Here is a 21,801-nt window from a genome sequence, read left to right on the forward strand (position 1 = left end):
TTATCAAAGGTAGTAACCTCTCGCCGTAAAACTCGAATAGTTTCCAGCAAATCATACTACGTAGAAGTATGAAATCAAAAGTATACTAACAGTAAACTCAGAAGTATAATACTACTCAGCATCTCATTAGCAATATAAATAATCATGTGCTTAATAAACCATATTAGCACGCAAGCTGGAGTCACCTATAGTGACCTGTACGACTTATTCATATCTCATCACATATCTCATCAATCAAGGCTAGAATATAAGTCGGAGTCACCTATAGTGACCTATACGACTTATTCATATCTCATCACATATTTCATCAATCATGGCTAGCATAGACTTATTCATATCTCATCACATATCTCATTAATCATGGCTAGCATATAAGTCGGAGTCACCTATAGTGACCTGTACGACTTATTCATATCTCAGTAATATGTCAGCCGGATCCACCTCTTGTCACCTATAAGGCTAAACCCATAGCTCATCACATATCCCTGCACATGAGTCAGAACCACCTATAGTGGTCTGTATGACAGACTGGGTGTAAATAAATACGCTTAAGTGCTACGATCACGTGAAGGCTATGTGAAGTATCGCAAATCATCTACGAGTGTGTGGTGCGGGAAGTGAACGATCATGTAAAGACTAGCCCTGGCCACGGGCGGCAACACTAACACCGGGGTGCAAGTTTATGAGCTCTAATATATCTCAACACAATCGTACTTACTACCATCATTATCATCAAAGTGTACTTACCTGAATCTCACCTGAGCATCCGCAACATCATTTGGCACTTCAAAGCATTCATAATAATTAGATTCAGGTAATATATATATGAATATGCCATGATACAATCTAAACCCAAATATTTCATAGTGTTTCCAAATATATATAATATAACATAACGTGAAATGCATAATCTGTAAGCCCCACTTCTAAACTACTTAGTTTTGGGAATAATTATTGGTGATAAGCTCAACTAGACACTAGTTTAATTAACTATCACTACTTACGTTTCCTTACTTCAATTTCTCGATTCTTCATACATTGATTTATAACCAACATTTAACCACTAAAACATAAGGTTAAATCTCCCATTTTGCACCAATCTCCCTCACATTGCTCAATTCCCCAACAAGGCTATTGTCCCAATTATTTAGTCTCATTTATTATATAGCAGCATCCAATGTTTCATTAGACTACCTATATACCCTAAATAGGGATCAAGCCATTCGTAGTTCACATTAATTATTTGCATGTGACATGCATAAATCAATTTAGAAACGTTTGTGGAACTATCAGTTATATACATATGATAAGAAGGAAAAGATCCACTCACCTGGAGTCCACGCTATGATTCACTAGCCCACACATCGAAGCGTCCCGAACGATTGGCGCCTATAACAATTATCGAATCACATCTCATAACTCTTATTAATAGAATACATAATTCACATAAGGCACATCCTCAAGGACATTCTAAAATAGTTTGAGATTCATTGACCACAAGTTAACCGTCGATAGGGTTTACAACTTTGTATAACTCGATCCGGAAGTTTCGCATATCAAATTTCCAATTCGAAACTTCCAAAGATCCACATTATGTTTCTAAAATAACATACTAAAATTTCATTACGATCCAACGGTCGGATCTCTGCCAATTTTCAAAACTGATTAGCGGTTAACGTTTTATTTTATTAACTTACAAATCCAATTCAGGAAGATCCGTACGTCGGATTCCCAATCTGTAAGTTCCCAACAAAGGTTGGTGACGACCCAACAGTCGGATCGTCGATTCACATAAATACCTAATAACGTATCGTAGAGAATTTAGGTTCCAATGATCAACTTATGTCATTCAAATATCAAAACTGAATTCAAGACATTTAATATAGCCTAAAAATAGTATTGGCGGCCCACTGACCACGCGCCGCCACCGATGGCAGTCGGCCGCCCCGACTCGCTGGAAAATTCAACTATTTCCAAAAATTACCAAAATTTACAGGAATAAAGATCTCAATGAGTAGAGTAACTTTCATACCTGTGGCCAAGGCCAATTAGGCCGGGAAGAGCTTCAATTTTGTTAAAATCTGTCAGAAACCCTATACTTGGGTGTGTTCGATTCGACCTCCAAACTTGCTCCGACGCCTCCACCACTGTCTGGGCTTTGTTCCTGGGTTCCAGGGAAGTGTTTTGATAGCGGTAATTGAAGGAGATTGATTCACAATTAGTAAATCCCGAGTAATGTCTCACGGCACCCACCGCCGGTTTTTAGAACAATTTACCACCAAATTCCTCCTAATCTTGGGTGAAAATGGAAGAAGTGAGGTCAAGGGATGATTTCCAGGTGGAGAATGGGTAAATTTTGTCGGATTACTTGGTGGAAATCACCCGGAATTAAAACCGGATCGAAACCGGTTTTGGTCGTGGGCGTGGGTGTGGCTGACGAGAAGAGGGAAATCCCCTCTCCTGATTGGCTGTCCACCCCTTTCTCCTAATTGGTCATTTCCCTTTTTTGTCTGATTGGTCCACTCCTTCCTCCCTAATTTTCTAATTGGTTACACTTCCCACATGGTGGGATTTAATTTTCCTTTAAATCCAAAGTTTGGTGAAACAATTTCTAATGTTCGTGGTTAAACCGTTATAATCCGGACTCACAAACGGATTTCACCTATGCGTCCGTAGCTTCAAAATCTAATCGGAAACATTAATTGTGACTTTGAACGGTCAATAGAAGTCAAACACCCTCACCTCAAAGGGTATTTTCGTAAAATCACGTATTAAAATTATAAAATCATCATTTTTAGGGACGGGCTGTTATAGATAACACAATTATTTTCGAGATAGAAAAATTTGTGATATATAGTTAGATAAAATAAAATTAATCTATAATACAAGTAGAATTGTGACATCCCACATCGCCCAGGGAAGTGATCCTTAAATGTATATTCCCATCTCTACCTAGCACGAGGCATTTTGGGAGCTCACTGGCTTCGGGTTCTGTAGGAACTCCGAAGTTAAGCGAGAAGGGGGCTAGAGCAATCCCATGATGGGTGACCCACTGGGAAGTTGCTCGTGAGTTCCCAAAAACAAAACCGTGAGGGAATGGTAAGCCCAAAGCGAACAATATCGTGCTACGGTGGTGGAGTGGACCCGGGAAGTGATCCGCCCCGAACCGGGATGTGACAAGAATAATAAAAGATATTGTGATCTTGTATTTCAAAAAGGACGAAGATATCATAAGAGCTTAAAAGAAGAAAGAAGGAGATTGAAGAAGGGGAGGAGAACACAACACAAATTGTATACCGGAGTTATAGAAGAAGAGATATGCTTTAAAACTAATTCTACAAGTAGGAAATTATTTTAAAGATAAATAATCAATTATTATTAATTCACAATACAGTAAGTTCAAATTGTGGGAAGAAAAAAAGTAAGCTTAAAATTAAGCAATAGTATTAATTATTTTACTAATCATTAAGGGGTAGTTTTGATAAAAATTTAACAATAAATTGATGTGGACGATGAGCCATCGGACTTAATTCAATAATTAAATAAAATTGGACTATACCCAATAAGACATCAAAGTGAAACTATCTCAGTTGTCTCGTATTTTTTTTTCTAATATTAAAAGAGACTTTAAGTTTGAATCTTTGACATAAAAATAATATTTTCGAATTGCATCCTTCCATTGTCGGTAGATGCTTTTTATCCAAATCATGCATCGGGAATTTAGCTGCCACAATATCCTAAGAAGGTGTAATATTCACATACTTTTTTTTATTTTTTACACAATTTTTAAAATTTTTATTGTTGGATACGATGAATTAAAAAAGATCAAAAGATAGAAATTAACAAAGATGTATGAGAAATAAAAAAAATGTGTGGATAACACACCTTATCCTAAACCACAGAAAAGGATCCTCGCCGGATCTTTTTCCTAAGGATCCTAGGGATCTCATGATCTCATCCGTTCATCGTATATCGTGCGATCAGTTTTCATTAGGTACTATTTATATTTAATTTTAAATTTTGAAATAATTTTTGACCGCACGATACAAATCTTTTTCCTAAGGATCCGAACGATCTTATGATCTCAATTTTAGTTATGTACTATTCATATTTAATTTTAAATTTTAAACTTTAAAATAATTTCTGATCGTACGATATACAATGAACAAATGAGATAACGCCATATCCTTTTCCCTAAACCACTTCCAATTCAATGTACAAGTTTTAGCAGCCGCAATAGTACAAATAGTGAATCAGTATGTCAAATCCTACGTTCGAGCCAGCCAGCTAGGCTGCAAAGATAAGCGTTAAGACTAGTGAATAGGTAGAACTCGCAAGGTGAAGTCACTGCTTACATACGATGTTGTTTGGCATAGCAGGCGGCAGACATCTTTTCATGTCAAAAGCTTAAAAGTCATTTTTGTAAACAGTAAATTTACAAAAAGGTCTACGATGCGCTCATAGTGTCACAATACGTTATGATATTATTAAATAAGTTTTTTAGCTGAAATGATTTATGAGATTTGAATAACAAATCATTTTGATTTTTGATATTGAAAATCAATAGAAATGGTCACTGAGATATGAAACTTTCAAAATTGTCCAAACTTGTTTTATACTTTTCTATCTTCATTTTGATATATTATGGGTCTAATTGGGTTAATAAACTATTGAGTTATGAAGCTTTAAAAATTGTCCAAACTTCCAATCAAGAACTGCGAGATACTTAGCAGAGTTTTTAATGGAATGACCAAAATAATGGATGATGGATAATCTTAGTAACTATTTTAACTAAAAAACCTATTAAATATCAAAGTTATAACAAATATATCGTTATTTTTATTTACTTCAGATTGACATAAGGCATCCTACAACAAATTGGGGAGTTTAAAAAATTTCTTACTAGTGTAAACTACTAAGGAAATAGAAAATGTGATGAGAAAAGTGGTGGTGGTTTTTTTTTTCTTCTATAAAATAGAAGACCAGTTGCTGTCTTTTATACAACAATCCACTTTTATAAGGGTTGGAAAGACTCAGAGACATTTCAATCTCTCTCTCACCAGTATTATTTGATTTATTAGCTATAGAAATCAAATTCAAAACATCCCATGTAAAATACGAGCCTGAAATCATTTCCAACTACTAAACTACTCCATGATGGTTATAGTGGTGTGTTTGGAAGCATGTGATAGTGGGTTTGTATGTGGAAGAAGTTAAGAAAGAGGGTTGCTTTGAGATATGTTGACGTGTTTTAATACACTTACATTGGCTACATACACTGAACCCTTTTCATCCTTACCTTGCATTTGCATGCGGAAGAAGTTAAGAAAGAGGGTTGCTTTGAGATATGTTGACGTGTTTTAATACACTTACATTGACTACATACACTGAACCCTTTTCATCCTTACCTTGCATTTGCATAAGTGGGCCTTTAAGTTGGGCATGGTGGGCCTATTGAGTTGTACTTGTGGGTTGACTATGAGGTAATTACAATTAAGTCCTAATTTCTTGATCGAAATCCATTGCACTTACATCTCACATCAATAAAAAACTCGAAATGAAATCGGACGGTTCCTCAAACCAGTAAAAGAAGGTAGAGTCGTTGTGAGGAGCATAGCGTGCTAGACAATGTGCAAAACCATTAGCTTCGCAACACATATGGGCAATCAAAGCTCCAATGATCCTGAGAAGCAAAGCCTTTGAATCTTTCACAATATGCCCCCACCGTATATGTTAGGAAAACTCTGGTTCAAAACTTTCACGATCTGAAGAGAATCACACTCAATTGTTAAATTATGAAGACCATTTTCCATCGGCAACTTGCATATAGATGCGATCAGTTTTGCTACTTCCTATCGAAAGTGAGACGTAAAGATGGCATGTCTTTCACATCTCCCAGAGTGTTAGCACACACAAGTGGCATTTCTAATAGTGGAAATCATAATTGCAATTTTGTGTACTTTCTGCACGATTCCGTTTATTTTTATTAGTAAGTGGACAAAAATCACTTATCGGTTCTACTTACGGCAGCCTTTTAATATTTAAATTTGGAAAATTTTATTTGAAAACATCTAACTTTTTTCTACATTTAACTTACTCTCTTCATCTATATTATTTTTTTATTAAAGAATTAATATCTCTTTAAACTCAAATTTATTATTTAAACTACTCTCTCTAACCCAATTCAAAATGTAAAATTATCTTCACACCTATTTCCTTTATAAAATAACATCTCTAATTGATTTTTTTTTTCTTTTCAAATAGGCGTCATTTGCCCCTCTATAATTACATATGCAGTATAGGACTAGCATTTCCATGGTTGCTTTTTTCTTTCTGCTACCACAACCCATCCATGGACTTGGGATCCAAGAGATCATTCCATAGACTTGAATTTACCAAGAGAATGTTATGCAAGCTCTAGTTCAATCATTTTTAAATTGAGTATTTTCATGTAGTATTTAAGAAACTTTGAAGTGACATAGGGCTGAGTGTTTTGCTGCTATGTTAATAAACAAATAAACAAATTGGAGCTATTTCGAATAAAAAAGGTGCAAGACATGCCACCTGCTAGTTCGTGGTTAAGGTTGAGCAATCTTTATTTGCACCAAGAATCAAGTTTTATGTCTTTGCAATACAAATCAAAAGTCCTTGCATTCGTATTTTGGGGTGCATACAGACGGCAAAGAAAAAAAATACAATATAATATAAAAAGTATGAAATTTAATACAAAGAAGAAGCAAACAAACAAAATAACCATAAATCGAGTCATACCTTAGTTGGACGATTTAAAACTTCGAAATCACCATCCATCAATAGAAAAACTTGTTTTTCTCTATCAGAGCTATTAGGGTTTTAGTCGGAATAAACGTAAGGTAAACAAAGGGTGATGCTAGGGTTTAATTATAGTATGTGGGTCTATTGATAAATTTGATTTTTATTATTAATTTCATTTTGTACTTAATAGTAATTATACAATAAGGTAAAATAGACAATTAACATTTAAATTTCAGTTAAGTGTAGAAAAATATTAGATTAGTGTAAATAAAAATTCCCTGTAAATGTTAACCAACATACTAAAACAATAGCGCTTTTATTTTTAATTTCAAACTCAATTATTTTGTTCATTTATTTCTCTCGAGAGAAATTTTGCATACAAGCAGCTAATATGAATTTACATATATTTTAATAGGTGGATTTATTTATAGATATTGTATCATATGTTTTTAAATTATCATATCAACCGTATAGTCGAACTACTTATTTGGAAGTTCTTTTAAAATGATCGAAAATGTTTTTAAAAAAAAATGTCTTGAAGTGCTTCTTGAAAGAAGCCATTATGCATTTTAAGTGTTTTTTCAAGATTCATTTGCATTATACTAAGGATTGACTCTAATAACATTTTCATTAAAAGTGTTTTCAGTAATTTTAAAAATACTTTCCAAACGAACCTTAATTATATACTTATATTATAACATTTTATTAATAGCACCACATTATAGCGTTACCGTCACAAAAAATCTTCCTCACATACAATAAGATAATTGCCTTATCTTACAACTGTTGTATCCTAATTTCTAAACGATCATTGTGACCTTTTAACTTTCTCTTGTGAGAATACATAGTTAACTTAAAAGAAATCATCCCAATAATGAGAGAAATGCTAAGAGAACTTTTTTAAAGTATGATTCTTTATGAACTTTTTATCACTTCATACTTTAATATCATTTTATGTATCAACATTACAACACATTGTACTTAAAAATATTAAGTAGCAGAGAATCTATTGAGAGTTCACTTTTTTGAGAGTCTTGCTAACATTTTTCTTGGTGCCAAAACGCCTATAAGACATGCGCCAAATTTGCGAATGACCGAAATGCGTAAGAGTGAAGCGCTGAAAGTTGAAGCAATGGCAGCGGAAGACGGTCAGGATCCTCGCCTTGCTAGAATTTCATCTGCTATCAGAGTCATCCCCGACTTCCCCAAGCCAGGTACTTTTTATATATATATACATATATGCTGTTTGTATTCAATTTCTTTTGCATTGATTTTCATTATCTTAGTTTTTGCTTTCTGATAAGTTAGTAGAAATGTGTTTTTCTTTGTTGGGTTCGATTCAATCGGTTTTTCGAGATTTTTACTTGCTGTTGGGTCCAATTTGTCATTTGGGGAGTGTTTAATTTTGGGTTTTACTTGATTTCTGGTCTCGAATGGAGGTTTTTGTGAGTTCGATTGTGTGAGTTGTGCTTGGCTTCACTTATTATGGCAGGGATTTTGTTCTATGATATTACCACGTTGCTCCTGGATACCAAGGCTTTCAAGGACACCATTGATTTGTTTGTTGAGAGGTACAAAGACAAAGAAATCTCTGTTGTTGCAGGTAATTAAATACATGCTCTCTCACTTTTAGCCAGTTTATCCTGAATTAGTATGTTCACAAAATTTTAACGGAAGCTCAGTTGCGCATTCTTACTGATTTAGTGACTGTTTCGTTGTGTTGTATATACTGAATGTTGGGTTATGTTTATGGAGAAATTTTTTACTCTGATGAGAATATGGATAGTATACTACATGTTTTTATATAAGTGGTGATAAATTGTATTTTTTAAGTTATTAACTTTTTAATACGCATATTTCACCATTGGTATAGTGACACATGGTGCATAATTTCGTGTTCTAATCACACTGAAAAATCTCTTATGTTTATATTTTGAAGTTTTATTATGACATAATGCAGGTGTTGAAGCTAGAGGGTTTATATTTGGCCCTCCTATTGCCTTGGCCATTGGCGCAAAATTTGTGCCCATGAGGAAACCAAACAAGTTGCCTGGTAATGTATCACACCTTTTTTTACCTCCTCTTAAACTGCATAAATTTTCGAGCTTTGAGAAGTTTCACTATAGCAGGATTCGAGGGAATCATTGGTGAGTGACTGGCTTACTTGGAGAATTAGGGTTGGTTTGAGATTGTGGTGCTTTTAAAAAAAACAGCTTATTAAAAATTTTGAAACATTAAATATGTTTGGTAAAACAAAAAAAGTGTTTTTATAAAAAATTGTTGTTAATGAAAGTAGAAAAGCAAAAGTAGGGTCTACCCTGCTTCTAAAAAAATGATTTTTTTTTTCAAAGCATAGTAATCAATGCTCATTTAATGAATTTAAAAATGGTAAGTCTACGTTTACATGTTTTACAAAATTATAATCTTTACCCCTACATTATTGTCTTTAACAATTATTATATCACATTAATACTATATCCTTTTTAATCATATAGGGAGTTTTAACGAAAAGCCCACGGTATTGTTCACTTTAACGAAAAACCATATTTTTACACTAAAAAGTCAATTCTAGTACTATTCACTTTACCCTTTATTTTGTCCTTATCATTGAAACTCAAAGTTTTCAAGTCATTTTCATTAGTTTTCCTTTTAATATATTCAAAACAATTTATATAAAAGTTTATAAAACACTCAGATGCTATTTTTTTTTATTTAAAGCACTTTTACCAAAAAAAAAAAAAAAAATTTACCAAACTCTTTAACAACTTATTTTACAGCTATTTATTTTCACCACACCAGCATAATCAGTTTTTTCAAAAAGCACAACAATGCTAAACTAACTCTTAGTTTAATTTACATTTTACCCCATCTCGATAGAGAGTCTTCGTGATGTAATTCAAAACATGATTGTTATTTAATTCACAGGATGGATTGATCATCTATACATCTTTCCTTACAATGCAAATGTTAACCGATCCAATTACAGGCTAGTTTCTTAGCCATATGTTAGACATAGTGCTATACCCAGTTATGTTGAGAAATTCTGAGTACCAGTAATCAGTGTTTATGCCCTTGAATAGTGATTTTGCATCACTCTCGATAATACAAGAGTAATCTTCTCAACGCGCATAAATTAGATCAAAAGCAGACATTCATATTATGATTTTCAGTCTAGTTACACTAATTTTGCTGTTCTGACTTTAGATTAGGAAATGGTAGAAAGAGTGAAAGTTAATATGGTAACCAATAAGTAGACGCCAAAACTCACTGTTGCTTTAAAAATATCACAACGAATAAATAACGAGTGCTGTGTTAAATATATGTTTTTTTACTTCAGAAAGTTTGCTCCTTTGCATGGTAAGAAGTGTTATTGTATCTAATGGCTTTTCCTAACCACCAATTATTTAAGAAATCATGAACAGTGTGGTTCTGGATGTGAAGTTTATTTTACATTTTATTACCCATCAAGTATGATGTGCTTTCAATAAATATAATTCTCAAGATGGCATGTAATCTCATATGTTTATGGTTCTGCAGGGAAGGTTATTTCTGAAGAGTACTCTTTGGAGTATGGAACAGATATTATGGAGATGCACGTGGGAGCTGTAGAAGCGGGTGAACGTGCCTTGATCATAGATGACCTCATTGCAACTGGGGGAACCTTGGGTGCTGCCATCAAGCTACTTGGTAGTTTATCAAACCACAAACTTCATGTCTAAATGCTTATGGCTTGCACAACTCACATGTCTGCTTTTTTTGTTGCAGAGCGTGTAGGGGTGCATGTCGTTGAGTGTGCCTGTGTAATTGAATTACCAGAACTAAAGGTATGACATTAAAACACCTTTGATTAGTTGGTGCCGAAGATGGAATCTGGATTTCGTTGCATTTTTTGGTACTTTAATGCACTACTGATGTGCTTATATGGATTGTTTCAGGGTCGGGAACGACTGGGGGAGAAACCATTGTTTGTTCTAGTTAGCGGAGACGCATGAGCATGGTTTCTGTTGGGCTGCAGATTTTCAGAAGAGCAACTTGATTGGTAGCAGCGGCGTACGGTTGTTATCGGTTTGTTTACGTTGGGTGATTGAAGAGCTAAACAAACTTGGTATATGTACGTACTATATACTATGCAGAAATAAGTTGCTGAAATAAGTTGTTTTCCTGTCTTCACTTATAAATCTGGTAATATTTGTTAACGGATGAATTAAACATCAAATCACCAAAGTGAAATTATCTTGGTTATCTCGTATTTCTCTCTTCCGACATAAAGAGACCTCAAGTTCGAATATTCTTCTACCCTTGATAAAAAATTAGTATTCTCGAATTGCATCCCTCCGTTCTCGGTAGATTCTTTTTATCTAAATCATCAATCGGGAATTAAGCATATTAGGTTTAGGCCATCTGGCTGGGACAACATTTTTTTTAAGTTTTTAATTAAGATTAATGTTATGCTAGGGAGATCAAATTTTGTAAACTAAATAATTTGATTGTTGATGATTTGATTATTAATTAAGGGTTGATTAACATATTTATTCCTTATTAGAGACACATCATATAGTTTACAAATTTGTTCAACCTAGCATATTATTGATGTTGTAAATATGTGGATGGTCCACATGAAGATTTTAAATTCAGGAAACACAAAATGTGTTGAAAAAATTAGACGGTTCATGTTAAATTCATATTTCACTATTCATTTGAAGACTTTGTGTAAAGAAAATAGCTTTCAAACTTTTGCTACATTTTTGTCTATGAAAAACCTGTATATGAAGAGGGACGTTCGTATTGTATACATAATATCATAACAGAAAAAAAAAAAAAAAAAACAGAATAATTTTATTGATCCTATTCCACTTCATCCTCTAACAAAAAATATCTCTCTTTTGCCAATTTATAACACGTTTTCAGTACAAAACTCTAAACTCTAACCAGTTTTCATTTCCTTCACATCAAAATGATTCCCATAAGGATTTTACTGTTTCTCTTCTTCTCTTCATCACTTGCTTTGTGATCCCTCACCACTACAATGAAGATCTGTTACTACCATGCATTCTCCTATTCCTCATGTTAATAACCACTTATATCTTTTACTTCTTATTTGGTGCAATTCCTAACTTCTAACGCAGTACTTATTTATGTTAATTTTATTGCTAACTTGAATGGACCGTCTTGACTACTAACCCAAGATTTATATTTAATTTTAATGCTAACTTTAGAATGATGCGATACAATTGCCCTCCTTGTTCATTAGCTACCTAACGTTTTTAATTTATCTCTTAGTTAAGTAAACCTTGAGCGTAAAGTTTCGAGTGCTTGTCATTTTCACTTGAAGATCAAATATGAAAATTTTGTAAGAACCAGAAGTTAAAAAAAAAGAAAAAAAAAAGCATTACGCTCCCCGGAATCCAAATTAATGCAAGTTCTTGCATATCTCTTTTTCTTTTTTTTATTTTTTATTTTATTTTATTTTATTTTTTATTTTTTTTTAGAAAAGAAAATGGTAAACTTGCAAAGTTTGATTTTGTCGCCCTTGACATCATTGAAAAGAACTGCCTTACCTGGATTGTAGATGCCTAGATCCATCTTGAGGCATACAATCTTGGGACACTATCAAGGAAGGAAGCACTACATCCTCCCAAGGTTGGGCGAAAGCCATGATCATTGGTCACCACATCCATGAAGGATTGAAAATACCTAACGGTTGAGGACCCACTGGCTCTCTAGAATGCCTTGACAAATAGATATAATCACTAGAAGGTGGTGATTCTCCCAAGAGCTTGTTATGACTGGACATACCTACGAATCAAGGATTTTAAGTTAGCCGCTCAGTATAATTTTGCAATGTTTAGGATCAACTCCCAAATAAATCTTTGTGGGGAGAATGTTACTGAAGCATACATGCTGGAAAGACATTCAATATTTTTATGCCATTAATGTGTTCATGCAATAGCAATAAGAGAGCGTAGTTTTATAAAGTACAATCAATTGATCTTAGTACTCCTTGTAGCTGAGCACAACAATGAGCTTTTGATGAAAAATCATCAGTCTCGACCAACTGGATTGGCACCAGTGAATGCTGCTTTCCTTGAAGTAAACATCAGCTCCTTTCTTGACAATCATTATAGGCAACGACGTGACCACAAATGAGACCAATGAAATGAAAAGGGTAGGAATCATGGTGTTTACAATTACGAGGTGAGTTTGTATCATTATACACGCAACAAAATATCAAAGCAAAAAAAAAAAAAAAAAAAAAAAAAAAAAACTAATATAAATTAATTTTGTTCCACTTCATTCTCTAGTAAAGATTCTCTTTCTTGTGCCCATCTGTAACTATTAAAAAATATTGTATTTCGTACATTATGTCCGACCTGGAAGTTTATTTTTGTCTTTTTGCTACTCATCTAGAAGTTGGAACTGATCTTTCACTGTTCTCTTAAAATTTAATTACAGAAACCAAATGAAATTATTTTTAGCTTTCCATGAAACAAAAGAAAATGCTTGAAACTTCCCAAAGAAAAGAGAAAAAAATGTATTTGTTGAAAATACTAGTGGGTAATGAATGCCCATAGTATTGAAAACCTTGCCACAACATTGAAAACATTGCCACAGTATTGAAAACCTTGGCAAAATATTGATATGTGGAGATCATTTGTCAAAGGTGTGGTGTAAATATTCAAAATGTAATAATACAGAGTTGCTCTATAAATAGAGCACTCCGACTGCTATGAATGCAGAGAGAGCAGAGAAAGAAAGAGAGGAAGAAAAGAGGAAATGAGAGAATACATAGAGTTATCTTTGTACTCCTGTTATTCAAATTATAATGAAAGCACCACTGCTGCCCGAGGACGTACTCCAGTCACACTGACTGTAGAGGAACCTCGTAAATTTTGTGTCTTATTTTATTTATTCCACTATACACACACCGTCGATTATACAACACGTTATCAGCACGAGAAGCTTTCATGTTAGTGGAAAGCACAACGCCATAAATCTGGTGAAGCACTATCCACCTCTCACCTCCGTCATCTAAAATCTCACAGAATAAAAGTTATGTCCATTTTTCGTCTCTCCCACTGCGCCAGAAGCGCCCTACCGAATTCGGTGAGAATTGAAATTTACGACCTGAAGTCGTCACGAGATGAGAAAACTCGTACTTGACAACTGGTTTCCAGAGATCCAAAAGAATCTTATCAGACTTGGAAACTCAGATCACGTTGTTTTCGACAGATCTTGAGAACTCCCATGAATACTTGGTTGTATGAGATGGTGATGGCAATAATGAATCCACACAGGCCTCCCTCTCTTGTGCCTCCGTCAACCCCACTGTCATCTATGTCTCTGTATGGAGGTTCTTGCTTAACGATGCCATGTTCCCTGGGTCATGCAAGAACAACGCTAGTCTCTAGTAGCCTTTTGGATTGAATTGAATTTGGGCAATCTCCATAACTACCCAGCTGACCTTGTGTTTCGAGACTGGCAGAGACAGAGAAGGAAAAAAAATAAAAAATAGAAAAGGGGGATTGATGGAATGACAAGGCACATGTGAAGAAGAAAAAAAAAAAAGGATGTTGACTGCAACCTAAGAAAAATATATATAAAAGGATTTGAATGGTGCATGGCACCATTTGGTAAACATAATATAAATGGTTTCTGTTGGTGCATGGCACCATGCTGCAGAAATAAGAAAAGTAACAATAATAAGGTTTGAATAAGTGCTGACAAAAGAAAGAAAAATAATAAAAAGAGGTATGATACTTCTTGTTATTTATGTGAATTGGTGTTGGTTTAAAACCCTTTCACAAGTTCTATTTACTTTAAAGCAATTTATTTATCATGTACGGTTTTACCGCATACTGCTTTAAGTTTTGATTTATGTGAATGATGCTGAATTAAAGCCCTTGTCACAAGCTATATTTACTTAAATGCAATTTATTCATTATGGCTGGAATTACCGCCTATTGCTTTAATTTATTTATTGTACTTCTTTTTGTTACGATTAGTACATACTGGACCCGAAGTTCCTTGATCAGATCAGAACCTGTAGTTTCTTGATCCTCATTATATAAAAATGATTGGACCTGAAGTTCCATCAAACAAAAAGATCGGGCATGAAGTCCCTTGATCCTCAAGATCAGGACATGAAGTTCTTTGATAAGTACCTTAAGTTTGAAGTGCCGCAGTGTCTCAACTTAATTGCAATAAAAGCCATAAAAGTCCCAGTCTACAAACTATTAAATAAGGACCAGAAGTTCCTTATGTCCATACTCAAAAATGGTTTAGCAGAAGCATTTTTTAAGCGGATGAAATAGATTACCCGCGCTCTGCTCATGAAAACAAAATTACCAGTTTTTACATGGGTACATGTCATTTTACATGATGCATTATTGATTTGGTTGAGACCTGTTGATAACCATCAATACTTCTCAGTACAACTCGTGTTTGGGAACCAGCCAAACATTATACATTTACAAGTTTTTGGTTATGTTATCTATGTGCCTATTGCACTGCTACAACATACTGAAATGAAGCATCATTGCGGATTAAGCATTGATGTTGAAATCATCTATCATTCAACATTTGAAACCCTTGATTGAGGATATATTTACCGTGTGGTTTGCAGACTGTCATTTTGATAAGACAATTTTCCCGCCGTTAGGGGGAGAAAATAACTTCGTTCCAGAAGAACAATGAAAAAATATCATTCCAGAAGAATGATGAGAAAAAACCGTTCCAGAAGAACGAAAAGAATTTGTCTTATTTTGATTCATGAAGCAATCAATATACAAATGAAATGAGAATAATTGAATGGTGCATTTAATGATGCAACGAAAGTGATGAAATCACATATACTTGCTGCAAATGTGCCTACAAGAATTAATGTCCCTGTTGGACAAAATAATATGGCAGCAAATGATTTATTTGTTGCATGCCTGAAGCGTGGCAGCCCCTAAGACTCAAAAGGTTCAGTCCTTCGAAAGAAGAAGAATATAGCACTACTGAACTATTGCATTCTCGAAGCATAACTGTCGCATGCCAGATGCATGCCAGTTGCCGCAAGGATACTTGTTCCGAAAAGGTCAATTCGTGGACATGGGAATATTGATGTATCATGCATGAAGCATGATAGACGTATAGGTTCCAATGACTCAACTCCAAAAGTGGAGATTAAAATCCAAGCTCTATAACGCTCAAAAGGAGGTTATGATCCGCATTCTCTAAATTATAACTATCCTGGAAGAGATAGTGTAATGCCCTTGAAGAGGCAATGGATATCCAAAAGAAATGAAAAGCTTTTATGCATGCGCATGAGAATATGGGATCACAGATTGATGATAACCAATGGTAATTTTGGTTTTTACAAGTAGCTACTAAATTCATCAATGAGCTATGTTGATATTGAGTCCCGTTCTTTTTCCATCAACAAATTATGGACCAAAATGGAGAAAGGCAATTCCATTACAATTTTGTAAGAACGTGGAAAAATAGACCTATATACTTGAATACAATACAAATAGCCAAAAGATGTTGAACCTAGAAGGTTACATATGAGCATTTGTAATACCATGAAATACATCCATATGATATGACACAAGGTTAGAAACGAGTTCGTATAAATGGAGAATTATATACGAAGGGTTATGAATCGCCCACATCATATCTCCATAAGTAAATCCGTCAAATATACATGGAAGTGAATTGCTCTGTATAAATTCTAAAGTAAAATGTGTCATGAAGTGTAGAAAATCCATGAAGGATTCAAATTGCTTGAAGTAAGCCCCGGAAGGGTAAAGTATAAAATATGTACTCAATACCAATAGATGATATAAATTGCCTTAGTGAGTATTTTCGTTATGGTATTGTTGTACCATACTAAAATCTCTTGCAAGAGTTGATGATATTAAATTGGGACTCTTGAAGAGTCAAGAAAGATTATAAAGTGTTGAGAGAAATATTGTCTCGAATTGCAGAATCGAACAATATGCCAACACGAATCTTATCCATGATGTTTATGATATTAAAGAATCATATGGATTGAAGATCATGCGTTGAATACTCAAATGATTTAGACACTAAGAATGATGATTTATCTTCGCGAGGGTAAAGATAAATTGATATGTGGTCCAGAAGTACCACATCTTAGTGAAATATATGCTTTATTGTATTTAACACAATACACTGAATGAAATAAAGCTTATATATATATTAATGTCTCCGAGAAATTACATACACATGAGTTAAAACAAACAAATAGGAGGGAACCTTCACAAAGGTTGCTCATGTGAAGCCTCAGTACTCGGAAGTACCCCAGAAGGGGAAGACACCAGAAGTTGATTATTTGGAGTCTCAATACTTGGTGGAACTCCAGACAGCTAAGACAATGGATGTCTTTGGAATAAAGACTCGAACCCCCGATTGTCATTTTGAGTCCGACCTTCAAATTCCAGTAGCTGGTCGAGTTTTCTTTTCATACTCGTAGAGTAATTATTTGCAAGCATGTGTAACACTCTATTCTCATGCTTGAGCCCTCTAATATCTTGTTTAAAACTTGCCACCTCAGCCATTAATGATTCAACTTGGTGAGTTCGAGCAAGTAGGCGCTGACCCATATTGGCTACAGAGCCCGCACATTGAACACTGAGAGCCAATGAGTCTTGAACGGCTGCCTCATCAGACCGGTTTGAAAGGATTCTGTTGTCCTTTGGAGTGAGAAGATTTATGGCTACCACTGTAGCGGTTATGTTATTCTTTATCACAAAGTCCCCAACCGTAAGAGGACCATTAGAAGATGAGAAGGACATGCGCCATATGTTATCCTGACGCTGCTCGTCTGTATCAATCTTTAGACTCAGATCTAAGCAAATGTTAGATGGGCAAGCCATTTTCAGAAATGATGAAGGAAGTCAGATAAAATCTCAGAAGTGCAAGAAAGAGAAATTTCTGCAGGCAACAATTTTCTGAGTGTTTCTGAACAAAATTGATATCTCTATAAAATGAGGGGTAACATGAACACTTATTCAAAAATCGAAGAGACACTGATTTTCGAATTTCAAAAGCTGGATTTCCCTTCATGACGTCTGTCAACATTTCTCAGACACAATCTCAGCTCTTGGATATCGCGTGCAACTTTGTCAAAGATCTCTGATAAAGTTGAAAACGCGTGAATCTTACTGTTCTAATTACACCATAGTTGCTGACAAGAGTAAAGGCACATCACTACTACCTGCTATTGGGAAATCCATATATATGTCAACCTCTGTCCTCCATGGCAAGGCAAACTGAAAAATATCTAACTCTTCCTCATCTTCGAGAATGCATCTTTCACAAAGTATCTCTAAATACTCAGTTTTCTTCCTCTCTGAGAATACCTCTATAAACAAGTCACACCAGAGTAAGAGTATCTCATATCATCAGGGACGAGAGCAAGTGTATCTCATATCATGCAATCTCCCTGTTCTTTCCTTTGTCCTTGTTCTTACCTGCCAAGACAAGGACAGAGAAAGTAATATGTCGGAACCTCCACTCAAACTTTCGTTGCCACCAAGAAGTGATGGTCCATTCAAATGCAAGGTTTGCATTCCACTCCTGTATCAGAGGACAAATACTACAAGAGAAGATGCCAAACCTGCATAAGGAAAATACCACTTCTGCAAGGAGAGCAAGTAAGGCAAGTGAAAATGATACATTGAAGCATGTGGAGACAACCACAACAAACACATGTCAGTTCATCCCCGACAAAGCCTAAGATCACTTGTCACATGAAGCTCCTCATGATCCAATTTCATTCAAGATCAAGTCTAGACGGCTTTTGAAGAAATCACAAGTCCGATTCAAGATCAAGTGTCCACCATCCTTGAATCAAATTCAGCTCCAGATAAAATAGGTAAATTCAGACCTTTGGAGGAAGTCTAGCAGAAGGCCCTCCAACCCAGTTCAAGAACAAGTCTGTGGAAAGTTAACAACAAGTAAACCACCTCATTCGGCAACTATCACTGTTAAGAAACTAAAGTAGCAGGATCAATGATCAGCCTAAGGAATTTGAAATCAGGGGGAGATACTCATCAAGGGGGAACATCCAAAAATAGATCAAGATTTTAATGAGGCAACTGATGTGATATGTGAGCATTCAAGGGGGAGTGTTGAAAATACTAGTGGGTAATGAATGTCCACAGTATTGAAAACCTTGCCACAACATTGAAAACATTGCCACAATATTGAAAACCTTGGCAGAATATTGATATGTGGAGATCATTTGTCAAAGGTGTGGTGTAAATATTCAAAATGTAATAATACGGAGTTGCTCTATAAATAGAGCACTCCGACTGCTATGAATGCAGAGAGAGCAGAGAAAGAAAGAGAAAGAAAGAGAGGAAGAAAAGAGGAAATGAGAGAATACATAGAGTTATCTTTGTACTCCTGTTATTCAAATTATAATGAAAGCACCACTGCTGCCCGAGGACGTACTCCAGTCACACTGACTGTAGAGGAACCTCGTAAATTTTGTGTCTTATTTTATTTATTCCACTATACACACACCGTCGATTATACAACAGTATTCAAAGGTTTGAGAGTATTGTTAGCCCAACTTAAAAATGGTCACTAATATAAACAACAACAACCTCACATATACAAAAGAGGTGACGACATTAAACTTTATCCGAGACGAAAAAAATGTTCGATGAAAGAAAAAGATTGGCCTCATTAAAACTTTTCCTGAGTTAATAATAAAGAAAAAAGCTTGATGAAAGAAAAAGAATACCACACACGCCTCAACTATTACAATTACCATCGATCTAAGAGAGATTTTGAATAATATTAGGGGCTCCTCAAACCAATCAAAGCATTTTGCAGCAGCCAAATTGCCTTTTCAGAAAGAAAACAAAATACCATGAATTTTATTTTCTTGTTTTCTTTTAAACGCACGACAACTTTGGTATAAAGTTAAGGCCTAATCGTAGAGTGTAAGTAACAGACAGACTAGAGAGGCGAGGAAGAAGAAGGTGCACAAGTTAAAGTACGTATTTACACTTTAATTAACAGACATTAAACCAAAAAAATTACTTTTGGACTAAATTTGCTAACAGACTAATTCCACAAGGGTTTAAATCCTAATTTTTTTACAATGAGGGCTATCTTCCGATTACCTTGTCACCACAAGGACCATTTATCCAATTAGGCCTAAAGTTAAATTAAAAATTGGAGATGATTAGGCGTATGTTAAGATTGATGACTAATTACGAGTTGATTATTATCGTAACTCACAATTGTACAAATTAAATATGACGAGAAAGTTCCAGAAAAAAAAAAAAAAAAACAAAATAAGAAAGTGAATAGTCTTTGACTTCGAAGTGTTTATAGTATTTGTAAACTTAATTATATATGTATTAAGTTATGTGGTGGGTTTTAGTCTCCATTAATTGCTGTTGAGGTCTCAGGTTTCTTAATCGGTTTCTTAATCACCATTCTATTATGCAAAAAGGTGAATGTGGCCACATCACAAAGTGAATATAGTATAATGCAGAGCCTTAAGGAAAATGATTAGTTGTGGGGCTCACACCACATCGAACTTCAATGATCCAAATATCTTATTAAATAAGTCTCAATTAATAGATTATCTTTGCAAAAATTCAATTCAATCTGAAACCATTTGCCTATTTAATTGTCACGATGAAATTTCAGTGTTTCGTAGAAAATAGTGTTCGTCAATTTCTTTCAACTTAATTGGATGCCTCAAATATTTTTGATTTGGCTAATATTTTGGAAGGATGATCTATGAGATTCAACTTGAAAAATAGATGATTTAGATTGTTAAAATTCGATATGATGTAAGCCCCACTACATTCCTCCCTTAAAGGTTCTATATTATAATGATTACTGGCTAGTCAGTTTCTAAGTATTATCATTTTACCGATGACTAAGCTAGTTTGACATTTCATATTTCCAGAATCTCCGTGACTCTGCATTTTGTCAAACTAACTGTTAACCTTGATACTTAATTGATGTGCTATATACGAAGGTGAAGCAACAAAAAACAAAAGATTAGTGCAGCTTTGACGCATCTTTTTATTTCCTTATGAAAAAAAGTTTATCCTTGTGATTAGTTTGGAAGGATTAGTGCATCTTTACGCCTAATTTAAGTCTCCATTAGTTGTTTTAGGTCTCTAACTCTCTATCAAGCTAAAAGTGCAATGGACGTGTGGTTCTTAATTAACTGGTTAGAGGAATTAAAAATACAAGCTACTTAAACATTATACGTCTATATACTTTAAATTTTCTCCAACCAAGAGTTAATGAAATTTGATGCTCAAAGTCATGTTTTTCTCCAACCAAGAGTTAATGAAATTTGATGCTCAAAGTCAAGTAATATTAGGGTTTGGTTACAATGATGCGTATTATTCGATAGTACGAGTTTAATTTATGCAAGATCTAACTATGTAAAGATTAATTAGATTTCGATAGTACGAATTTAATTTATGCAAGATCTAACTGTTTGTAAAGATCAATTAGATCCTTTTATGCAAAAATGTAATCGTTAATTTTCTAAGTCACTTAGTGGTACGTACCTTGGAAGAAAATTGGTTATATCCTACATGTTCAAGTCGATTGGGTGTGTGTAGATACTAGATGCTCATTGTTTGGGACACTTGGTTGTCTTTTGATCCGAGTAACTTTTTCTTTTGGACTACCATGTCTACTCATTTCAACATTTGGCACATTTATAAGTAATACATTTAAGTGGTAACTAAAAATATGAGACATAGGATCCATTTTCATTGTAATTTAATAATTTGACTAATCTAGTTTCAATTACCGATTGAAGGATTATGCATGCAAATAATGACCTAATTAAATCAGAAACCATCAAATGACAGTTCATGATGTTGAATCAATGAATCAAATTGCAATTTGTTGTAAACAATGATGAATATTAAGTGTCATTAATATTAGTGATACGATACGATCGTTCTCTCACATTATAATAAGTGAATAAGTAACATTAAATATGATAAATACTAAGTAATAGTA

The 21,801-nt window shown here is 34.4% G+C and overlaps 1 protein-coding gene across 2 annotated transcripts; it reads left to right on the forward strand.

The window, feature by feature from the left end:
- The first annotated feature begins 7,567 nt into the window (after positions 1-7,567).
- Positions 7,568-11,023, forward strand: LOC137717271 (adenine phosphoribosyltransferase 1, chloroplastic). 2 transcript variants are annotated; one of them, XM_068456579.2, is made up of 7 exons: positions 7,568-7,679; positions 7,846-7,988; positions 8,267-8,377; positions 8,735-8,827; positions 10,312-10,461; positions 10,540-10,598; positions 10,710-11,023. In XM_068456579.2, the coding sequence occupies exons 2-7, from the start codon at positions 7,865-7,867 to the stop codon at positions 10,764-10,766; spliced, it is 594 nt and encodes a 197-aa protein (XP_068312680.1). In that variant the 5' UTR covers positions 7,568-7,679; positions 7,846-7,864; the 3' UTR covers positions 10,767-11,023. The 2 variants fall into 2 exon arrangements, with proteins under 2 accessions (XP_068312680.1, XP_088555001.1); XM_088698875.1 differs by lacking the exons at positions 7,568-7,679; positions 8,735-8,827 and having other exon boundaries at positions 7,807-7,988.
- Positions 11,024-21,801: the final 10,778 nt, after the last annotated feature.

This window comes from Pyrus communis, chromosome 8, assembly GCF_041283825.1.
Source record: "Pyrus communis isolate YQ-2024b chromosome 8, ASM4128382v1, whole genome shotgun sequence".
NCBI classification, from domain to species: domain Eukaryota; kingdom Viridiplantae; phylum Streptophyta; class Magnoliopsida; order Rosales; family Rosaceae; genus Pyrus; species Pyrus communis.

What these genes read in the sequence shown, in the direction of transcription:
- LOC137717271 (XM_068456579.2), top strand. Translation starts at nt 7,865, where the DNA reads ATGACCGAAATGCGTAAGAGTGAAGCGCTGAAAGTTGAAGCAATGGCA. An exon ending in AGAAATCTCTGTTGTTGCAG is followed by an intron (nt 8,378 to 8,734) that starts GTAATTAAATAC and finishes GACATAATGCAG; the next exon opens with GTGTTGAAGCTAGAGGGTTT. An exon ending in GAAACCAAACAAGTTGCCTG is followed by an intron (nt 8,828 to 10,311) that starts GTAATGTATCAC and finishes ATGGTTCTGCAG; the next exon opens with GGAAGGTTATTTCTGAAGAG.